General features: G+C 41.6%; 1 protein-coding gene across 1 annotated transcript in view; it reads right to left on the bottom strand.

Moving 5' to 3' along the window:
• Positions 1 to 22,116, bottom strand: part of bckdhb (branched chain keto acid dehydrogenase E1 subunit beta) — a 61,905-nt gene that overhangs the window by 29,769 nt on the left and 10,020 nt on the right. Inside the window, exons 5-8 of the mRNA XM_069702179.1 lie at positions 21,678 to 21,833; positions 18,306 to 18,414; positions 12,511 to 12,608; positions 9,968 to 10,078 (exon numbers count right to left, since the gene is read on the bottom strand). Coding sequence (XP_069558280.1) covers positions 9,968 to 10,078; positions 12,511 to 12,608; positions 18,306 to 18,414; positions 21,678 to 21,833 — 474 coding nt within the window. The remainder of the gene's footprint in view (positions 1 to 9,967; positions 10,079 to 12,510; positions 12,609 to 18,305; positions 18,415 to 21,677; positions 21,834 to 22,116) is intronic.

Consider the following 22,116-nt stretch of genomic DNA (forward strand, 5'->3'; position numbering starts at 1 on the left):
CCACCTGAGCGAAGGACAAAAATGTATGTCAGCGCACCGTGTCCCACCTGGCTGCCGGCTGCTTCCATATTTACCTGCTGTCTTTGACTCTGGACACACATTACAGCTTGAAACCATTAAGAGAGAGTGAGGGGGTGAGCGGAGCCGTGATAAGGAGGTCTTATCTGTACAGTGAGTCAACAGACTGCAGAGCGATCCGAACACACATCATAACCTGCTTCACTTCCAAGAATCACAACTGATGCTGATGCAGGCCCCCTCGAAGAAGGATTCAGATTCTTTACTTAAGTAGAAGTACCAATAGAACAACATTAAAATCCTGCTTAATTTAAAATGTTAGCCTGCCTCCCGGTGGAACAATCAGCAGCCATAAGGGTACGGCTAAATGTAATGACGATGAAGGCGGAGGTGGTAGAGCCAGATGAAGCGATACAAACAGTTGTAGCAACGCCATCAAATATCAAGGAACTGAAGCCAAAGTCTGCAAAGTTGGTGTTGCACTCTGCTTACGCTGGAGGAGGGTCTCTGTTGGTGGTTCGTCAATGTCAATTGGTTAAAGGCCGCTCCAACAGTCATTTTGGGTTTGGTAATACCTAACAAGCAAAATGTTGCTAAAATATTTAAGTAGTGATTTGGGCTCTCGGACTGATTATTAATGGTGAAGCATCAGTGTGCCAGCAGCATAATGCTGTTGTAGCTAATAAACAGTTTTATAGACAGAGACAGCAGATCAATCTAAGGGGTCGTCAGGGAATTAGTGGGCGAGAAAAGAAGAACAAATCTGTTTTCAGTTTTTGGACTTTTTTTCGAATCTTTGATTTTTGCTGAGATAGCCGATCATTTGAACATTTATTGAAGTGAAAGCATGCGAGAAGTTTAGAGGAAAAAAGTACTATTTGCTGCTACACTGCTTTTTGTAAGACATCAGAAGATGAAAAGGTTGGAAACTGCTCGTTTAATCTTTAACAATGTTTTGTATTTCAAAAGCTTGCTATATTTTACGTTGTCAGATCATTTTACAAGCAAATAAAGCTGTCAAATGAATGAAGTGTATTAGAAACTACCTGCGAAATACAGCAGTGCGAGTATAAAGTAGCATCAAACAGAAATGCAAAAGTAAAATATAAGTAGCTCAAAAGTGTACTGGTAAGTTAGGTAGTTGAGTACATTTACTTAGTTACTTTCCACTATTGTTTGGGACTCTGATTTAACTTTATTAATCTGCTTGGAGACTGGGGATATTGGTGCACTGCATGTCCTCAAGTGACTCCTCGAGCATGTGTTCTGCAGGTTTGGCCAAACTGCTTGCATCACTACAAAGGCAGCGCCACAGTCACCGAGACTTCAGCTGGGGCGCACGCCAAGACACATCTAGTGAGGGAGAAAGTTTACACACACACTTAAGAAAAGACAATGAGCTGGAGAACAGCTGAGGCACACCAGTGACCTACAGGCCATCTTCAGTCCTGAAGCGGAGCATCAGAGTTGGCACTGATCCCAAACATTCAGATCACTGTAGCTGGTCCAGCCAGTCAAGACGTCCTAAAATCAACACTTTAATGAAAAGCACTCTGGCATGACTATAAACAGCCTGTCTGGTCAGCTAAAACTACTTTGAAATGTCAGTGGTGACAGGTTTGAACAGCGGAAACTCACAGGTAAAGCAGCTATTATTAAAACTGCCTGTTAAATCCTTTTATAGCCCGCATGCTATATATTAATAATGTTCTGCTGTCTGAAGAAGAAAATTCTGTCTTCATAGAGCTTAAACTCTCCCTTGTATTTGCAGAGCACATGTTTGTAGCTGTACTGTGGTGTAGGGATACTCACTAGATGTCACATAGCCTCGGTGTTCCCGGCATAGACCCTGTGTGAGCTTTCACCCTCCTCATTGCTTATGAGACACTCACTAATAGGCTCGTTCAAGGTGAGCCAGGCCTGCACAGATTCAATCACAGCGATTGGCGCACAATGCAAACAGTTCGATTTCTGTCCAATGTTGAGCCCGATTTGCTCTGATGTCATTTAACAATGTGAGATCAAGGCAGCAGCAGGTTTTGCAGTCGGGCGTCACAGATGCTCTCTTCATCTGCATGATTGTCACCTTATCTACGAGTTGATTGGACAATTAGAACCATACAATGTCCTCTCGAAACCTTTACATTTTTTTGAGCTGGGCAGATTTTGAGTGTATTTGTCTGATTTTTAAGGTTTATTGTGTTAACAGAATAAATGCTGTTGGTTGAGGTTGATGATTATCAGTCAAAACAGGTTGAATACATTCAGATTATAGATCAATAAACTTTACATAATATATCGTAGTTCAGTCTGTTGTATATCAACATTGAGATAATTAAATTCACTGAAGTATTTAACAACATAAAAACATCTGGTAAATGGGATGTGAGGATAAAAAAAAAATTACATCTGTACAGATTTGATAGTCTGATTTGTGAATAGTAAAAGTTATTGTCTTGCATTGACTATTCATTAATGTTTTCAGTTTATTTATATAGTTTGAGAGAGACAGGTCTGCTCAGTTGATTTATTTACAGCTGCAAACTGTTAAGACGCTGACTTCCAAAGCAAGAATTTAATTTGACCATGTAAAATGGCCTGTGTGTTTTACTGTGCATATAATAATAAAAATCTCTCTCAATGTAAAATGGAGGTTGAACCATGAACAGACTTCACAGATCACATGTACAGCATTTTAATCGGCTTCCCTGCTGAATTAAAACCATTGGAAACTGTATACAAACCGTTAACCGGGGCTGATAACACTTTATTAGATTGAGATCAGCTCCAACAGGATGTGAGAGTTTCTGTGACTTCCTGTTCAGACTGAAGGCTGCTGAAAACTACCCGAGTTCATTGCAGCTTTTTGTCTCCTCCCCCGGCTGCTGCTGCCTGCTCTCTTTCCAGGCGAGGAGCAGTTCATCTCAAGCGGGCCTATTGTCTTTAACAGCATGTAATTGAATACAGATCCAATTACACTACGATTGTAACGCATACATTCACATTTTCAACCCATCCTGTTTGCTTGAGAAGTCTTCCTGAAAGGTCTCGATAAATCACAGAATTCAATACTGCCTTCTTTCACTCAGCCAGACAAGGTGCATGCTGGGTAAACAAGGCCACACACTAAACAAACAAGTTGACAGCAGAGTATTATGCGAGCTATATTGGATGAGAAGTTTTGATTGATTTTTGTTTTCATGTTATCCAGCTGCGAAAAATCGTTGCCATTGGAAATGAACTCAAGCTGCAAAGAGCCACCGCTCATGAAGGAGCAAACACACGTTCAGGTTGGAGTGTTTTGACACTGAAAAGACAGATTTTGGATGAAGTATCACTTTAGGGGTTTTACAGGAGCAGATGGGACTTGCAGAATCACAAGCTAGCACGGACTTGCTAAAAGAACAACTAACATACTCCCTGTGTTGAAAAAAAAAAAAAAGACTCAGTGGGATGAGTCCAATAATACTTGGAGAGATAAAGGGAGGCAGAGACATGACAGACCGAGCTTTGTGCTCAGCGAGTAACTAAGAGATACCAACACAACACAGGCTGTAAAAACAGCTTTTCTCCCTGAAGATATTACACTCCTTACACAGAGACACACACACACACACACACACACACACACACACACACACACACACACACACACACACACACACACACACACACACACACACACACACACACACCATTATTAGTGATGTCAAGTTTAATTTTGTAGACATCACTCAAAAAAGGAGGAAACAACTGTGAGGTTGGTGTATGACAATGAATGAATGTAAAGTTAATAGGATGTTTTCAGGGGTGTGAAACTCTGATCAGGACAGAAAAACAATAAAATCTTTGAGCAGTCCAGTAAAACAGAAAATTCATTCTTTCTCATGACTTTTGAACTTTTTGTTGATAATGTGCAGATGAGGAGGTTGTAACTGCTCTAAGAGAGTTTCCCAAATAATGTAACTTCCTTTTGGCCACATCATGTAATTGATCCCAGCGGGTTTTGGTCTGGCCTAATTCTGTCCAGTCCCATTTGAGAAGCTGAGAGGAGATAGCCTGACTACCCACCTATTGCAAATATTTTCACTCTTTGCTTAGATTATAGTCTGGAAACCCTGGTTGCATGACGGTTTGCGCAGCCTCTCCAAAAGGCGGACTAATCAGTGAGCAGTGGGTGTGGCTAAATATGATGACAATAAAGTCGAGGGTTTCTAAATGTAGTTCCAACAATGGTACAATGGTATAACTAGGTGAAGAGATACGCACAGTTATAGTGTTGCTAGCAAATATTGAAGAATTGGAGCTAGAGCAAGAACAAAAACTATTTAAGCCTGCAATGGTCATTTACAGACATGACAGCAGCCAACCACGACATCACCCATTGGTTTGTGAACTGCTGTTCTGAAGCCTCAATTTCAGCATTTCGGTTATCGCCATCTTGATATTTTTGATCCAGAAGTGACCATATTTGGAAGAACTAACGAGGAGCAAGGAGTGACTCGATCTGATTGGGAACCCGAGGACACTACGCCTCGCCCGCCTATAGCTGAAGACTGACTGTACCACAAGCCTGTCAATCAAACAGACAACCCCCAAACGTACTGCTTTATGAGGTTTAATATCTAATTAATGATGCCATTATTTTTACATGAACCACTAGAAAACTAATAAGGAGTCGCTTTAGCAAACGACACCATAATGACTTTGTATTTCGTGAGAGAAGTTGAATGGGAGTCGATGGAGCCGCAGTCTTTTTGGAGCCATCCCCATGTGACTTTCAATGGTATTGCAGTTTGAGGCACTTCTATAGTGGCCTCACTTTTCAGACCCAGAAGATACATCTACTTTTAGAATGAATCTATGGTTGCACTCTGCTTTCATTGGGGGAGGGTCCCTGTTCTTTACAGCTTGGTGAGTTTCGGCACACAATATGCGTCATATGGTGGTCAATGCCGATTGGTTAAAGGCTTCCCCAATAGTTCTTAAATGAACCCAAGGCCCATTAGGATGCAACAACTGGAAGCTATCCCCAATGGAGCATGTCCAGACCCATATATTCATGAAGTGAATTTGGTCTGGTAATATCTGGGCAGAGTGAAGAACCACTGGAAGAAAAAGGATGAAAAAAGCAGGCCCCTCTTAAAGGCTCCTCATGGTATCCTGGGTGCATGAGCTGCTGCCCATCAAGACATGTGTGCTGCTGTGGAAGTGCATGTCCCATCATAATCAATGGACTGACGACTGTATTACAGAGCGGCCCTGGTGAGCCATTCTGATTCGTCACTGGCCGGATCTGCAGTCTGGAAAACCTGAAAACGAGTCTGAATCACCGACGGCGGACTAACAGAATAATGGCAGCAACAGAGAATTTTTTCATGCTGACTGGCCGAGTCAAGGCCAAGTCAAACAAATGAGGATCCATGTAAGGACGGATGGAAATGTTGGCCTCATGCCCATCTGAACAACAATAAAAGCCATTAAACAGCAGGGAGTAAAGCAGCCCGCTCTGTGAGGAATCAAAACAGTCAGGTAGGATGTGCTCCTAACATGAACATCTTGACACAACTTCACATGTTCCTGGTCAAAGCATGACAGGAAGACTTTCCATAGCATATCATCTGAGCCTCGGGTCTGGCAGGGGTAACCAGCCATTTCGTTTATCCCTTAAAGAACGACTATTACATTTTCTGGACCGCTCTCGAAAGTGGGACTAAATAAAATACACTCAATTTGATGTACTTTTACAGCGATCTCTGCCCATGACTCCCTTTGTCAACAAGAGGGTTGAATATATTTAGATACAAGTATAGCTGGTGGCTGCCAGGATGGATTCCTCAGGAAAAGAAATATGGCATGTTCCTCCATAGCGCTGCTTTAATGATCTCATTCAGACAGACAGACAGACAGACAGACAGACAGACAGACAGACAGACAGACACACACACACACACACACACACACACACACACACACACACACTTGACTAAAAAGGATACGCGAGGTAAATGTGACTCAAAGGACATGAAACATTTTAATTGGCTGCCAGCAGCCGGTTGTGTGTCTGCGGCCTATCTCCCTGTCTGCACGCTCGCCGCATCAGGCGGACGTTAATAAGCAGCACAAAAGGCCAGCTTTAGAGAGACATGTGCATGCCGGAAAAGCTGGACACCAGGTGGACAATCTTTTGAATTAAGAAGTTGACGGTGTGTCTTGGCTACTCCCTCTCTGCAGCTAAGAATGGCACTGTTCTCAAAAATCTATTTATCACAGGAGAACACCCTTTTCAAAAGGCTCCACCAATTCTGCACCTTCTATTCACCGAAATGAAAACATTTCCACTGTCGACTTTCCTGCGGTTTTCATACAACACAGTGCCTCAGGACTACATTCATACATTTTAGTCAGCTTCAGTACTTGGTATATCCTTTTTACTCAATTTAAGTGTTATATTTAAGTTGTATCTTTGTTGTCTTTCATTTTATCTTTTACTGTGTGTGTGTGTGTGTGTGGGGAGGGGGGTTAGCGGGGGGATTTTGTTGTTTTGTTTTTACTGTGTAAAGCACTCTGTATTACAATGTATTTCTATGAAAAAAAGCTAAAGAAATAAAGTCTGATCGATAGATTAATTGATACACAGCGACATGATCCGCAGTGATGAAAATATAACCCAGGATCCTGCTTTATAATTTTAGTCCAGTCACAGCAGTCATAAGAAAATGGTCATCTTGTGTATAATTTAGAGTTTAAAGATATTTCATTAGTGCAGTTTCACCTGCGGGAGCTTTTGAAGGATGGTGTAGAGCATGTTGCTGCCTCAGGGGAGCAAAAACAGCGACAAATAGAACGAGTCAAGTCTCTTAACGTCTTTATCTCAAAAACACAAAGAGGTCTGGAATGTCTGTCAGACAGCCAATAATCATGACAGGTGAGCTAATAAAAAAAAGTCTGAAATTGCCTTCTAAGAGCCTGACAGGAGACTGTGAGTCGTGACGCAGGCAATCTACACTATTGTGGGTTATGCTCTAACTGCAGCATCCTTTGTTTTACTTACATTTAGCCTACTTTACATCTTCTGGTCATCTAATATTATGACCAACACAGTAGATTTCACCTCTGTGTCAATCTGGAATTAAGCATTCCAGGACTTCTTGTTTAGTAAAAATATCAACATCCAGTTTGTTTTATCTGCCATCTGTGAGGATTCCCTCTGTTTTAAATCACTGAAATTAATGAAATATCTTTGGTTTCTGAACTGCAAGCCAGACAGAACAATTATTTTTTATTTTTAAACAGGTTTTGGGCTAAACAATGAATAAATTCCTGAAAGTAAATGACAGATTAACCAGCATTGAAAATAATCTGTAGTAGCAGTTAAAAATGGTGCCGTATATAGACATTCCTCTTAAACTAGTGGTGCCTGGGTGGGTTTCAGTGTGACGGACCTCTTCGATATTTCTGTGGCTGCAGCTCCGCTCATGCTCAGACATTTAAAGTCCCGCCAGCCCAGAGCAGCTGGGCAGCACCCAGTAGTTAGGGCACCACTGCGCGGGGTTACTGAGGACACGCAGGGCCCTGCTTCTCAATTTATGCATTTGTGTTGACTCTCATCGTTACAGAAAAGGGGACATTAAGGTTTGGGGCTTTTTTTGTTGTTGTTTTCCTGTGGATTTTAGGAGGGGACTTCAATTTCTGTGACATTCAAACTATTTATTTTACAATGCGTTTGAAACCCAAATATGCAAAGCACTTTCCAAACAGGAAAACTGTGATGATATTTTCTAATGCTGTCACTCACTTTTGAAGACTGACATTGTTAAAATACTAACCAGTGCAAATTCTTAAATTTCTTTAAAAAAATTGGAAGCAGAAACTAACAACAGAACTTTTTTGTCGTGTAGATTGTCTCAGCTGTAACTCCTTCCATCACATGTCAAATAAGCCAAATGTAAACACAAGCAGACACTTCTTATGGATAATAAAAATGTATCCGTAACAGAGATTAAAAATGCTGAAAATGTTCCTTTTAAGTGGATGTCCAATCAGTGTTAATGGTAAGGCAGTCAATTGAAGCAAAAATTCTGTAAAGAAATTCTTTGTCTCTGGGAAGCAGCTGCAGAAGTTGTTGTTCTTCAAGCACCAGGAGAAAAATGTCCCTTTAATTCGAAAGTGGAAGCAGCACTGGAGACAAAGTTCACACCGACCATGACAAATAAAATAATAGCAGACATTTCTACCTTCAGACAACCAAAGGTCATATCAGCGCTCTGCCCTCAGCTCCTTTAAGGCATCAGGGGAACACGATATTACATTTGTGTATCTCACCAGCTCCTTTTTTCCAACACCTTTTATTTGTGGTGACACGTCTTATGTAAGCTCCTCACATTTGTTTTCATCCTGAATACAGCACATCTGGATATCTGCCTGTGGGCTTCAGATTAATTAAAAGATTAAATAAAAGCCCCTAATGTGTATTCCTTTACATTTGTCTGAGTGATAACAATCATGATTTAGACTGAAATTAATTCTGGACCGTCACTGAAATTTGATAATAGCTTGATTGAAAGGCTGCATCTCTGCTCACCCAGCAGAGGAGGCCAGAAAAACACACACACACACACACACACACACACACACACACACACACACACACACACACACACACACACACACACACACACACACACACACACACACACACACACACACACACACACTAGGGATACCAGTGACAGCCAAATATGAAAGAAGAATCAGGGTATGTGCGTGTGCGCGTGCACGTGTGAGTGTGGATTGCAGGGTTTATGGCTTTGACAGATGTTTAAAGGTTATTTGGTTGGAGGAAATGACACAGAGATGTTGTTGACAAGCTCGAGGTGGCAGGCCTGGCATTAGGCCCACTAAGCAGCACATAAACACAATATTTAATTTCATGGCAGTTGCTTTAATGGAGCACTACTTCCAAAAAAAAAAAAAAGAGGCCACATTCACTTGTGAAGCCCCCTTTTGAACAAACAATCTGTAACTGACTACCGCTCACTTGGAGTTCAGCGCCAGAACAATGCTGCAGTTTCTGCCATCAGTTCCAATTGACTCCCTATTAAATTACTACCCTGCAACCACAGTTTCATCCTGCGCTTTAACTGTTGGTTATAAGATTTGCTTGGCAGCAGGACCAGCATGGTGCTCGCTGACAGAGGAGCTACTTGAAGGATAAATATGCTAAATAAAAATTATATCTGGTTATTGTTGCCACTGAAAGACATCTCGCGATGCATTTAAGAGCCGTTTAGAAGGCAGCGTCCCGACTCGAGTGTAGAGAGGATGCGGACTCATCCCCCGCAGTGAAGCTCCTTGATGTCTGCCTCAACACACACCTTTGGTTTTCATTTCCAAAGCGCTCTTCAAAACCTCAGCCTTTCTGCAGCTGCTCTTCTGCTGGTTTAGTCTGTCAACACTCCCCTCTGGTGAGCAGGAAAGAATCTTTCTGTGCCACTATTCTGCCCCAAACTATCTTGTGCTGTGCTGCTTCCTGCATTTCAGAGTAAATAGAAATGGAATATCTAGTGGAAAGAAAGCTCCTTTTTCTCAAAGCCCTCCCACATTAAATGTTTTGTTTTGTGAGTGCCATAGGCGGTGTGAGGCTGAGACAACACAAACTGCTAGTTGAGTTCTTACCAGCAGTGGAAGGAATCCTGTTTATCAGGCACCAAAGAGAACCGCAACTGGCCAGAGGAACAATGCCTCACACGGCACCACAATAAACACAAATCCAGCAGGAAGATTATCTCAGTGAACAACAGTATGACTGTCAAAGAGAATTTTAAAGGATCTAAAGAAGAGTCAAAGTCATCACTTGGGAATTTAGAATGTGGACACACTGCGTGTCCCTGAAGATTCAGACTGCCACTCAAACGACAAGCTCTTATTTTGAAAGAAAGTGTGTTACCTTGCAAACCGTTTCGACATCCCAGGGCAGGATGGTCTGGAGATCGATGACCTCGCAGGAGACTCCCAGTTTCTCTTGAGCCATGTTAGCCACCTCCCTCATCACATGGATCTAAATGAAATGAGGAGCAAAGAAAGCCTTCAAAACAAATGGGATAATGGAGTTTGCAGTTTGGCACTCTGCCATACATTTGCTGTATTTATATTCTCATAGGCTTATAAACACAAACGCACGCGCGCGCGCACACACACACACACACACACACACACAATCAAATCTAAGGTGCCTGACAACAAACATTCAGATTTTCATATTATGTCCAGATGTTGCAGGGTTCCCTATTTATCAGAACACAATAACACAAGCAGCCTAGTTCCAGTCTTAAAACCAGTCTTCTCCTACAATTGCAAATTTAACTGCAATACAGCACAGAGCAGTTTTTAAATTACAAAACACAAACACAGACTTTGGATTTGCTAAACAGAAGCTTTTTTTCTTTTCCACCACAATGTGGAATGTGCAAGAGTTGTTTCACAGCCCCATGATGTATTATCTAAAACAGTGGTTGTCAACTGGTGGCCGTGTGACACAAAGGTAAGTTGCGGGGCCACTTTGAATGGCTCACGGATGTATGCATGGAATAAAAACAAACCTTCTGCTGACGTCCTTTTTATTTTGAAGCACATACATCTCACATGATGCAGCGTGACTGCAGTTGTAATTTGCTACAAAATGGCAACCTCTGGAACTAAAACAAACTAAGCCAAAGGCCAAAAACTGCAGTTCCTTGATAGGCCACTTAAGGCTGTCTCCAAAAGTGACTTAATCCCCCAGATCCCAAACTTTACAGCAGAAAAAACCCCGATGTAAACTTGATACGAAAACTGGTTCTGGTCTCTTATTATAAATGTTTGTATTCATGACAATCCTACAGGGGGTATACAACTCCCCCTTTTAAATTGTGTTACCGCTTAAAGTTATGCATAATTAAGATCGCGAATGCTTTGAGTGACAGGTGGGTGATGTGACAGTTGGTGAGCTGCCTGCAGGTTTCAGCAACCAGGCTTCATTCAGCCTGCCTCGGCTCTACCCACATGCCACCTCTTCGCCCATCTTCACATTACTGGGAGTATGGCTGAGTCGGGCACTGCCAAGATGGCGACAGCCAAAGCCACCTGCAACTGAGGTTCAACACTGCTCTTCAGGAAACCTATGGGTCACGTAACAGAGGCTACCTCCATTTTTTACATACAGTCTTCGTGTGCTACCAGCATTGTCATGACAGTAATGACAAGAAAAGCTGCGGCAACTCAGTAGTTAGCTCTGATCACCAGGTTAAACTTGTTGCACATATCCCTGTTGTTCAATGCGAGTCTGATCTGAATTCAAAACTCATTCTTTTGACTTTTTTAATTGAATATTCACCTCAATTACTTTTTAAGTGCCATGCTGCTGGTAAAAACTGTAATTAAATATTAATGAACACAATTTTCTTGAATTGCTTTCTATTAAAGACACACAGCGTGTAATACCTCATTGTCTAATAAACAGAAGGCTGAAAACAGCTATTTAAACCTCAAAACATGGCATTCAAGTTAGGCCTCATTAACTCATCATTTCAGTGTTTGAGTTTACTGGAAGGAAATATCGGCTGCTTCCGAATAAGAATTACTGTGATGAATCTGAATGATCACAACTACAAATGTTTGTTTGAAAGATACAGGTCCTGGTTTAAAGCACATAATATTTGTGGTATTTATTGTTAAATGATGCTTCTATTACATTATTTGTAGAGGATTCAGTTGATCTTTCGGAGGAAGAAAACATTTAGGAGGAGGAGGACTTGCACAACTTGCTGTGAAAATTGAGCACTGCTCCTTTTTTACTCCTCTCAGTGCAAGTTGTTTTCTTTGTTCTGATTTGCACTCGTCTGACAGACTATGGGAGTAATGAGGTGGGGAAAAAGGATGACATTTCAAAAAAAGAGCATCCCGCTTTCCAATACTTTATCAGATCCTTTTTCTCCTGTGTACCACCCTTCAGTTTTAATACTGGCTTTGATGGAGACGTTTTACCCACAACGCCCTCCGCCCCCCCTGCCATGCTGCAGGTACATTGCACCCTGGATAAGCCTGTTAAAGTGGCTCGGTACAATCGAAGTCGGGGATGACTCCCGGTGAGTTACAGGCACCTTATACCCAGCTGCAGAAAATAAAATCTCTTGGATGAAAAGAGAGGCAACAATGGAAAGTGTGCAGCGGGCGTGTAGCTTTAACACATGGAGAGCCTTGATGTTGTGGAGATTTCTAGGCAGATACAGGCTCAGACTGCTGGCTGAGAGACCTTGCTGGGACGAAGGGGACTTGTGATAGACTTAAAGTTAATCCACCGCTACCCTCCGTGGCTTTAAAAATCATTTAACAGAGATGAGACTCGGCTCCTTTCTTCCTGTGGCCATGGAAAATGAGCCAAAGATAGATGACGGGTTAAAACTGCTTAGGTCACCCGCTGAGAGTCGGACAATGATGAGTGAAATTGCCTACCTGCGTCCCCCAGGCAACCAGAGTGACATCACTTCCTTCCTGTAAGACCTCGGCCTGCGAGAGCGGGATGGTGTACGACTCCACGGGAACCTGCTCCACTGAAGAAACACACACACACACACACACACACACACATTCAAACACATTACATGCAAAATAAATGAAGGTCGATCTTAAATGCACTCATTCATCATTTCACCATGTTCCCTGCGGTTTCCATGTAAAATATTCTGCTCCCAAACTGACCGGAGCTCGAAATAATAGGCTAGATGACAAATTGGTGAAATAACAGACCATCAAAAAACACTAATTCCTACTTCAGGACATTTTAGCTAGCCCATATCGCATGCTTTTTCCAGAACCTCATCTCTCACCAGAGGCAGTGTGCTTTTATCAGCATAATCTACTGTATGATCTAATCGGACCGTTTGCCAGCTCCGGACCAACAACTGATTCATCTTAACAACAAAACACGGGGACGGGGTATCAATCAGAAAAGGGGCCACATAAACGGAATATCGGCCCGAAAACGGGGAGCCTCGCTTTGAACTGCAATCCAAGACCAAGTGCACAGAACTATATGGTTTGAATAATAATTTTTAATGTCTTGGAAACCAGAAGCATGGAAATTATTAGAATGAAAAAAACGTATCGTAAACTCAAACTGCCATCACTTTCAAACAAGCATCTTATTAGCAATATTTATACGGCACAGACACAACATATAATCTCTGAATATATTATTTGACTGTCTTTGAATCCCACTCACCATCATGGCTTTGGCTGGACAGTCTGCACAGCACAGGGTCTTAAAGTGTGAGTGGATTTTGGAGGAACTGAAGGACTAAAAGCATTCCTACAAGGCAACTCATGAAGTCAAAAATTACAATTAGGCAGAGTAATTATACTCTGGGGAGACGCTGGGTTTGAGACCTTTCTGGAAACCTTGAATGGCTTCCATGATCCTTTCGAGCCTCCGAGAAGCCGTAAAGGAAAGGAAAATTGCCCATCCCGACGACTCACTGTGCTAAAACAACACAGAGTGTTCTGGTGAATCATACGTACTCTAACTCCTGGTTTGGGCTTCAAGACGAGACAGAAAATTGGCCAATTGAGTGGAATAATAGCATTTTTCAGAAGGTTAAAATTGAATTAAGAAAGCTGGGTTATGGTTTAATAAGTGGAATCTCAGGCCCCAAAAACCAGTACTGCCTCGGTGGGACAAATGTGTGGTTTGTGCACAAGAAAAGGGGGAGGCCGCCGCAATTAAAAACATGACTTCATAATCCAGGCAGAGATCATTAGAGGCATCTGGCGCGAGAGCTGCTTCGCTCTGCTCCTTCAGGATATCAAAATAACCTCGACACGCCACCACGAACCCTCAGAGTGAAGCAGATAAGTGATTCGTCAAAAGCTCTTTTCAGACGGCAATTAAATGTGTCAGTCTCACGTCTGAATACGCAGCCTGGTCGCTTTTTTGTACAAGTCACAAGAGCAATGTCACTACATGGGACCTGGTTACATGTTTATAGCACTATGAACACGGTACATGTCTGAATGGAACCAGTTATGCTGACAGACATACATGTAATGTGCCTATAGATCATGACAGCAGCAGAAACCAAGGAAACACTTTGACCTAATCCCAGACAACATTCAGAAGCATCAGGTTTCTAATTGATGGACATAGAAACACAACACAAGCAAAAACATGTCACAAAAATGACAAAAGATTTGCGCTTTCTTTCTGTTAGGCCAAAGTCAACACAACCACAACACAACCAGGCAGCTTAATGGAGCCGTAAAGGTTTCATATATTCTATGTGGCTGAATAAAGCCAGAAGGAAGATGAATGTAAAAGTCAACCATGTCTGAATGACACTCAGCCACCACTTCAACAGCAGTTTAACCAAGCCAGCAATGTTGTGTGTTCCATGTCTGATAACGGTGTAAACAAAGGTGGGACAATTCGTTATTAAAGGTGGAATTAAAAAGTGATGCATTTACTTAAATACTGTTCACCTTATACACCACTGACTTCCAGTATAACTCGGGGTCATGCCAGCTGCTGAAGTTCTCCAATGTCTCTGCAGTGGTTGGGTGTATAAGGGATGGACGGCAGGAGGAGTACAGGGCATTAATGGAGGACTTTGTGGAGTGGGCGGGCAGAAATTAGCTGCTTCTGAACGTGGCCAAGACCAGAGAGCAGATGGTGGTCGACTTCAGGAGGAAGACGACGGCTCCACAACCGCTGAGAGTTCTGGGAGAGGAGGTGGACATGGTTGAGGAGTACAAGTTCCTGGCTGTCTCCATCGACAACAGACTGAACTGGAAGACCAACATCAACGCTTTCTACAAGAACGGGATGAGTCGACTCTTTTTCTTGAGGAAACTTCGATCCTTTAATGTGTGCAGCGAGATGTTGGAGATGTTCTACCAGTCTGTTGTGGCCAGTGCATTGTACTTCGCTGTGGTCTGCTGGGGGAGCAGCATTGGAGCCGGAGACACCAACAGACTTAACAAACTGGTGAAGAAGGCCGGCTCCATCACTGGCTGCAAATTTGACAGTCTGGAAAAGGTGGTGGAGAGGAGGACGCTCAACAGACTCATCCAGCTCCGCTGTCACAAGGACCGATACAGGAGATCATTCCTGATACAGGAGATCATTCCTGCCCAATGCAATAAGACTATACAATAGCTCACCTCTGGCCAAATCAAGCTAACAACTATAACACTGTTGCACTGTTGTTTGTTTAAATATTTGCACTATTTTATAGTTAGTTTAATTTAATATTATTATAATATTAAATATAAAAATGCACAATATATACAATAAAAAAATATACTGTATAGATTGTGCATTTTTATATTTCATATTTTTTACTCTGTTATGTGTATTGCTTTACCTGTATCTATAAATGGTGCTGTAGCGAAAAAAAAATATGTCCCCTTGCGGGATTAATAAAGTAACTATCTATCTATATAAACTTGAAAAATTCAGCTGGTCATTAAAGGACCAATTCACAGATTTTTAACCTTATTGTGTCCGTGGGAAGCAGTTTAAAAACAATCTGTTATTGTTCCAGTAACAACTGTCATTTGACGTGCGCAGTGATGTAGTTGGTGGACAGATGAACTACACTCTAATTGAACTTTCTGGGTAGCCAAAAAACCCTGAACAATATACAGACTATACGACAGAAGAAATGCAGCAGAGAGAAGCAGAAAGCGCTTTAGCTGTGGAAGAGGATACAGCCGGCGGGGCCCATCCAGAAACTGAGCTGCTGCTCGTGGTTCTTCTCATGTCAACAGACACTGAATCATTTTACTGCAATGAATTTCAACATGGGCAGTTTCTGTTGGATGCGCGCTACAATACGATACATGAAGGTTTTCTCCTCACAAATACAGTGTCCTTCTGGACACTGATGATAAAATGATAAAGACACCTGAAACCAGCAGGGCTGAGAGGTCAGAAGACCACAGAGCTTTTTTGTCATCTAACTGCAGTATATGATATCACTACGAGTCACTTTCTGATGAATAAACACTCTTCAAACAATATCATCTGGCTGCTTATCGTCTTTTGGTTGAGAAAGTGTTACATGGTGTGCGGGTTCGGTGTCAGAAGCTTACGCGCAATGCATTCTGGTACATGCAGGCCCTGCTGGCACAGCAACAAGCAGGAAAACTAAGCTTTCTCAGCCAAGACAACAGTACTGAGGAATGTCTTGCTGAATTTAAATACATTTACTTTCAACAGAGGGGACATCCGCATAAAAAGTACCTCCTCTTCCAGACTGGCCTCGTCATTGATTTAGACTTTAAAATCACACAAGAAGTAACACACTGAGCAATATAATATATTACAGATTTACTATCTCATCGCTCTCCAAGAAGTCAATAAACCTGACTGAGAAAGAATGCAAAAAAAAAAGAAGAAGCCCTGCAAGGAACCTAGACACCTGCTCTCGGCTGCCGGTGGAGCCACATCAATCTGAAACATGATGCTTGGATTACATTATCAATTCTTTCACAGCCACTGAATCCTAAACAGCGCTGACTATTAGATTATAAAGCCACAGCTGTGAAGTATTAAAGACATCCATAATGATAAAAGTAAGCTTGCATCAAGTGTCTGCCTTTATGTTTTGTTCTACAGTTTATTTTATGTCTGCACTTTGTGTTTTGTAACAATCATAACAGACTCTATGAAGGATCCAGTTTTCAAAGTCTGACTGAGGCCAACACTCCAGCTAAAAATTGAACAGGTTAAATCAGTTTTGTCCAAGGCAGCGTGAGAGAAGCTTTGGAACTGTAAACAATTTTTTTTTGTCCGTTTTCTTTTGTCCATATATAAAATGCAGACAATGCAGATCTGATATTGAACACAGGGTGGAGTATTGACATATCAAGTGTATATAGCTACGTGACAGGAAACAGGTGATTGAAATGGGAAATCAAACAGTTTTTTAAGTCATATCTGTGTGTTAATACAAAGATAAACAGTGCATTAGACATTGGTGGTTTTGTGGCCCAGAACACGTATCCGTTCACCCATTAGTGAGGCTGCACGATTGTGGATAAAATAAGAATCCCAATTGTTTTGCTTTTTAGAATAAGAACATGATTCTCATACATTTTTTTTTCTATATAAATGATTAGTGCAGAAGATAGATACAGAAGAACACACACAAAAAAAATCTAATGGTGCCTCATAAAGGACTTCAACTTTAGACAACAGAAAGGGAACACGCTTGTGTTTAGCATATATGCAGCAGCTCCATGAATCTGATTGGTTCAAGTTCAATCTCGTCTTCTTTTATTAAACACAACTCTGAACAAGTATTTTTTTCTGTGCTTTTTCTTTTACTTTTCTTCTGCCTTTCACTTACTCCGCTGAATTTAATTTCCCTCCTGCCAGTTTTTTATGTGCCACCCGAGTCCCATCATGCACCACAGACTTCCTTATTAACGCACCCCAACGTAGCGACAAAGAACTTTGATCCCTGCGAGTTGTGAGTTATAGAAGCATGATGAATTTTGACAAGCATTGTCATTTTTAATCATGACTTTTAATCACAGCTCGAAGCTCACAACTCTCCTTTTACATCCTCCCCTCCAACTTTTAAAAGAATGGAGGGTTGGATAGTTGCAAACATTATCCAGTTTCAACTGACCGCTGTCAGGCGAGTATAAACTGCTCCATAGAAGAGACGTGGTTTGTAGATACATTTCACAACCTCGTCTGGCTTTCATCAAAGCAGGAAATAAAACTTCTTTTTTTTTTTACTTTTCTTCGAGGATGGTCGTACCAGTCTGTTCAGGTCGTGTCTTCTGTTCAGGTCGTGTCTTTCAGTACTATAATGAGCTCAAACATAATCTTCAAGCCTCCAAATCTGTCTTAAATCAAATTATTATCATAGGCAGCACTGTTTTGCAACAGCTGCCAACAATTAAGGAGTTCATTACAATAATGCTGGACACCTTTTAGCACGGCAGCCTGCCCAGAGCCATGCTGGCCTTCGGTTTTTCCATACTACTGGACATGGATATGGAGGGGAGGATTCAGCTCGGCACTGTCAACACTTCACAGCCCATTTAGACGGTCTGCTTCACATTTGTGCTCCCGCTGATCTCACTCACATCGTTTGCAGCCAGGCCTGTTGTTTGTTTGTCTTGCCTAACACCTCGAAAAAGGGAGAACATTTGCTTTCCGTAAAACCCCCGGGCAAACAGACGGAGGGCCAGCTCAGTTACATGTTTACTTCAGGTTTATACTCAAAGCGGCTTACCTGCTGCTCTGTACAGGATCTTGGGCTCGAAGAAGATGCAGGGGTTCTGGTCAGCGATGCAGGAGAGGAGGAGCCCTTTGGCCTGCACTGGACTACGAGGGATCACAACCTGAGCAACACACGACATCCAAACAACGTAGTCAAGACTTCTGAACTTGTTATTGATTACGAAAGGATTAAGATTTGAAATGTTAAAGCATGAAATGCTGATTGGAAGTAAGTAAGGAACATCATCAAGTAGGCCAACATGGTTTGAAGTAGATTCCCAGTCCACCCAAACTACTGGTATGACTTATACAGAACTAATCAACGGAGATAAAACCTGCAAAAGTAACAACGAATTAACTTCTTAATCTTAAAGCGTTGTTTCTCACACATATTATTTACTTGGACGGGCCGCCCAGGAATATTTGGCAAGTCATTTCAGCATTTTTTATTTATTCATTTTTTAATCTGCCTGAGACAGGGACAATGGACCGTCTCCCCTCGCTCTTCTTCAGTTGTGTCTGCTCCACACCGTGTGAGGTTTAGCTCTGCCACGAGTGAGACACACAGAGATCCGAGGACAGAAACTTCAACACACCTGCAAAACGCAGCTGAGACTCTCACACTGAGCTGGAAAGACACTGGTGCTCATAAATTAGGTAAATAACATAAATACAATATTTTTGGCTGGACCGCAACAATAGGGCTGAAGCTATAAAGTGAGTGTCTGTCACCGAGTGAGTGAGAGATCAAAGTGACACAAATGAAGACAGAAAACTGACATTTTGGTGAAATATCTGTGTGTCATAAAAACACTGATCCAGAGCTGCATCAAGCCTGCCAGCCCGTGTGTTTGGGAGTCAGACCCTCAGATGGAGCGAACAGTGCTGATAGTATGTACAGAGATTAGCATTTATCAGTGTGACCTTTGCAGATAGACAACATGTTTATTGCTCTCAGCGGTGGTTACTCACAGTGGATGAACTGCAGCTGTAAACTATACAGTCCCTCTCAGTCTGAGGCATATGAGAAACCTTCATGATGATGTCTATACGTATGCTCAGTGAAAACCATCAAAAAACATTTGAACATGATCTTGTTTACTTTGAGCACATGCTGTTAATTCCATTTTAGTGACACAATTAATGTTCAGAACATAGTGAACTGTAGCTCATACAGTATCTCAACTGTATGAACGTATAGTATGAGAAGATCCATTATTTTAATCCTGAGGCTGCTACATACAGAATCTCCCAGAGCGCACTGATTGTATATAAAATGGACGTAGTCTCTGGATCTGAAAACAGAAGCCAATGAGGAAGGGCCTTAAAGTGTAATACTACTGACGATCACTAGAGGCCAGCTCAAAAAACATCTGGTTCCAATTGACAGCCATTGAAAAAGCATCAACTTTCTTGAGTCCTTGTGGTCTTTCTAAAAACATAATTCACTTATTAATTAGCTATTAGGCCTCAAAGAGTGCTATGTTTGGAGGCGGGCCTGGGCTACAGTCAGATTTGCTGTATATGTGGGCGGGGCATAGTATCATCATGCTTTCAGTTAGCTCCACCCCTCTCTATTCCCCAGCTCCTCCAAAAATGGTCATGAATGACTTGGGGCTTTGAAATGGCAGTTCACAAACCAATGGGTGATGTCATGGTAGGTTGCCACTTTGAGCATGAAATTAATACAACTTATATTATAATAATAATAATCATCATTTATATGATTCAACAGTTATTATGTACCGTTGCCACTCCACTGGTGCCTGGATCTCTTTCTAAATTTTGTTCGTAATTTTCTCTTTACTTCAACTCCCTATATTTAGACACTGACCTCAATGATCAGCCTTTCCTCCATTTTGTTGCAACTGTGCTTCTCTTTTCTGATTGGGTCTTAACTAATCTGATTTATTGGCAGAGAACGAAAAGGTGAACCTCTCAGGTTCTCCAGGTTGCACCTCCGTGATTTTATTGTGTGGCAGCTGGATGTTTATTTCCAAAATACATTTACAGTGAGTGACAGCCTGTCATGCCTCCAGTGTAGGAGCGTACATCCAAATGCTGCTTATTCGACTTTAATGACATTTAAAATGAGGAATGCCTTGTGAAGTTCAAGGTGACAGACTTTACTGCCTGCAGCCATCAGTGGACTAACTTCCTGTATCTCATCATTTTACACTGCGCACACAGAAACACCACCTCTGTGCTTTAAGATGTATACACTCTATCAAAGTTATGTTTAGGAGGAGGAAAATAAAGTTTTAGTCTGAACATAGGGCTGAAAGGAAATAGATGCTTTTACAAATTTAATAAGCTTTAATTGGACAGACTCAAAACTTCCTCTGTGATTTTTAGGACTGATAATACAGCTCAGCTGCTCACATTAAACTGTATTTATGTTGGTTTATGACAGAAGATATGACAACCACAGAATAATGAAAATAATGAATAAAGTCATTCACAGAAAAAAAAAAAAACCTGTATTAAATCATTGCAATGGCTTCGTGTGGACAAAGTCTCAGGGTGCATTTGCAACAGGGGGAACATTGAATTCAGCACATTTTTACCTGGCAGGATGTAAAGTTTGAAGGGGATGGAAGTTGTCGTGAAAAATGTCTCCCTATCTGCCTGAGAAAAATAAAGCTCAAAAGGAATTAACATCTCCGCAAAAGCCAAAGAAGCCTTTGTTTTGATGATGTACACAAGATGTTTGTGGGACAGAAACAATCCTGTGAACCAGAAATATTAGCTGTGTTCATACTGAACAAGAGTCCAATTTCTTCAGAATAACTTCACTCCTCTGTACGAGAAGAAAGTTTAGATCCAAGTAAATCCTTGGTTTCCCTCACAGACTCCCTTGTTAACTCTCCACCATCTCCCTGCTTCTCGTGGCACTCTCATCCTTACCGACTAAAACGTATATGTCTCTAACTATGGTATAATTTTTGATCAGAGGTCCTCAACTGGTGGGTCTGGACCCAAAAGTGGCCATTTTAAATGGGTCACAGATGTGTGAATGAAACAAACAAACAAAAGTTGAGGGAAAAAACAAATGTTAATACTCAAAGTTGGATAAAAAATATTGAAGGGGAAAAAAAGTCCAAGTTGTATTTTAAAATCTACAGAATTTCTGCTGCTTTTATTTTAAAGGACAAATGTTTCCCATGAGGAAACACACATGCTGTAGATGTTTGCTGCCAAAATAGACACGACAGTAAGAACCAAAAATGACTCACACTATTATGGTTGCCTTTACATCAACATAACGGCACAGATTTAATCACCCTAATTTAAAAAGAAAAAATGGTCAAGAGATGACATTTAACATTGAACAAAGATGAGGGGAAAAAAACAACAACTCAGTGTAATGAACTGTGAGGCTGACCTTGATACCGGGGCAGTGGGCGAAGAAGGCTTCAGGGCTTTGAGAGTGGTAAAGAGATCCGTGGCCGACACACCCCCACGGGGCCCGGATGGTCAGGTTCCCGCAGTCAAACAAGTTGCCAGAACGGTAACGGTACTTGGCTGCTTCATTGACTATCTGCAAAGGGACCGAGACGATTCAGGTTATGTTGACAGCAGATTATTAGAGGAGACTTTCCTGTGATGCTGTGGCAGCAGAAACAGGAAGTTATAGTGTAAAGAAAGGATAAAGAAAACATCACTGAACAAACACATCCTGAGAAACAGAGCACTTTCTGTGTTTTTTTGTGACTTTAGACCACACCACTGGCTTCATGTGCAGAATCGTTCTCTCTGCTATTCCCCGTCAAAATATTAAAAAGCTACTTTACTTTTAACGAGCACCATCACCTCAAGTGTCT

Source organism: Brachyistius frenatus, unplaced genomic scaffold (genome assembly GCF_029030835.1).
Source record: "Brachyistius frenatus isolate BFR_SWC_R1_liver_20210118 unplaced genomic scaffold, ASM2903083v1 Contig_40, whole genome shotgun sequence".
NCBI lineage: Eukaryota > Metazoa > Chordata > Actinopteri > Embiotocidae > Brachyistius > Brachyistius frenatus.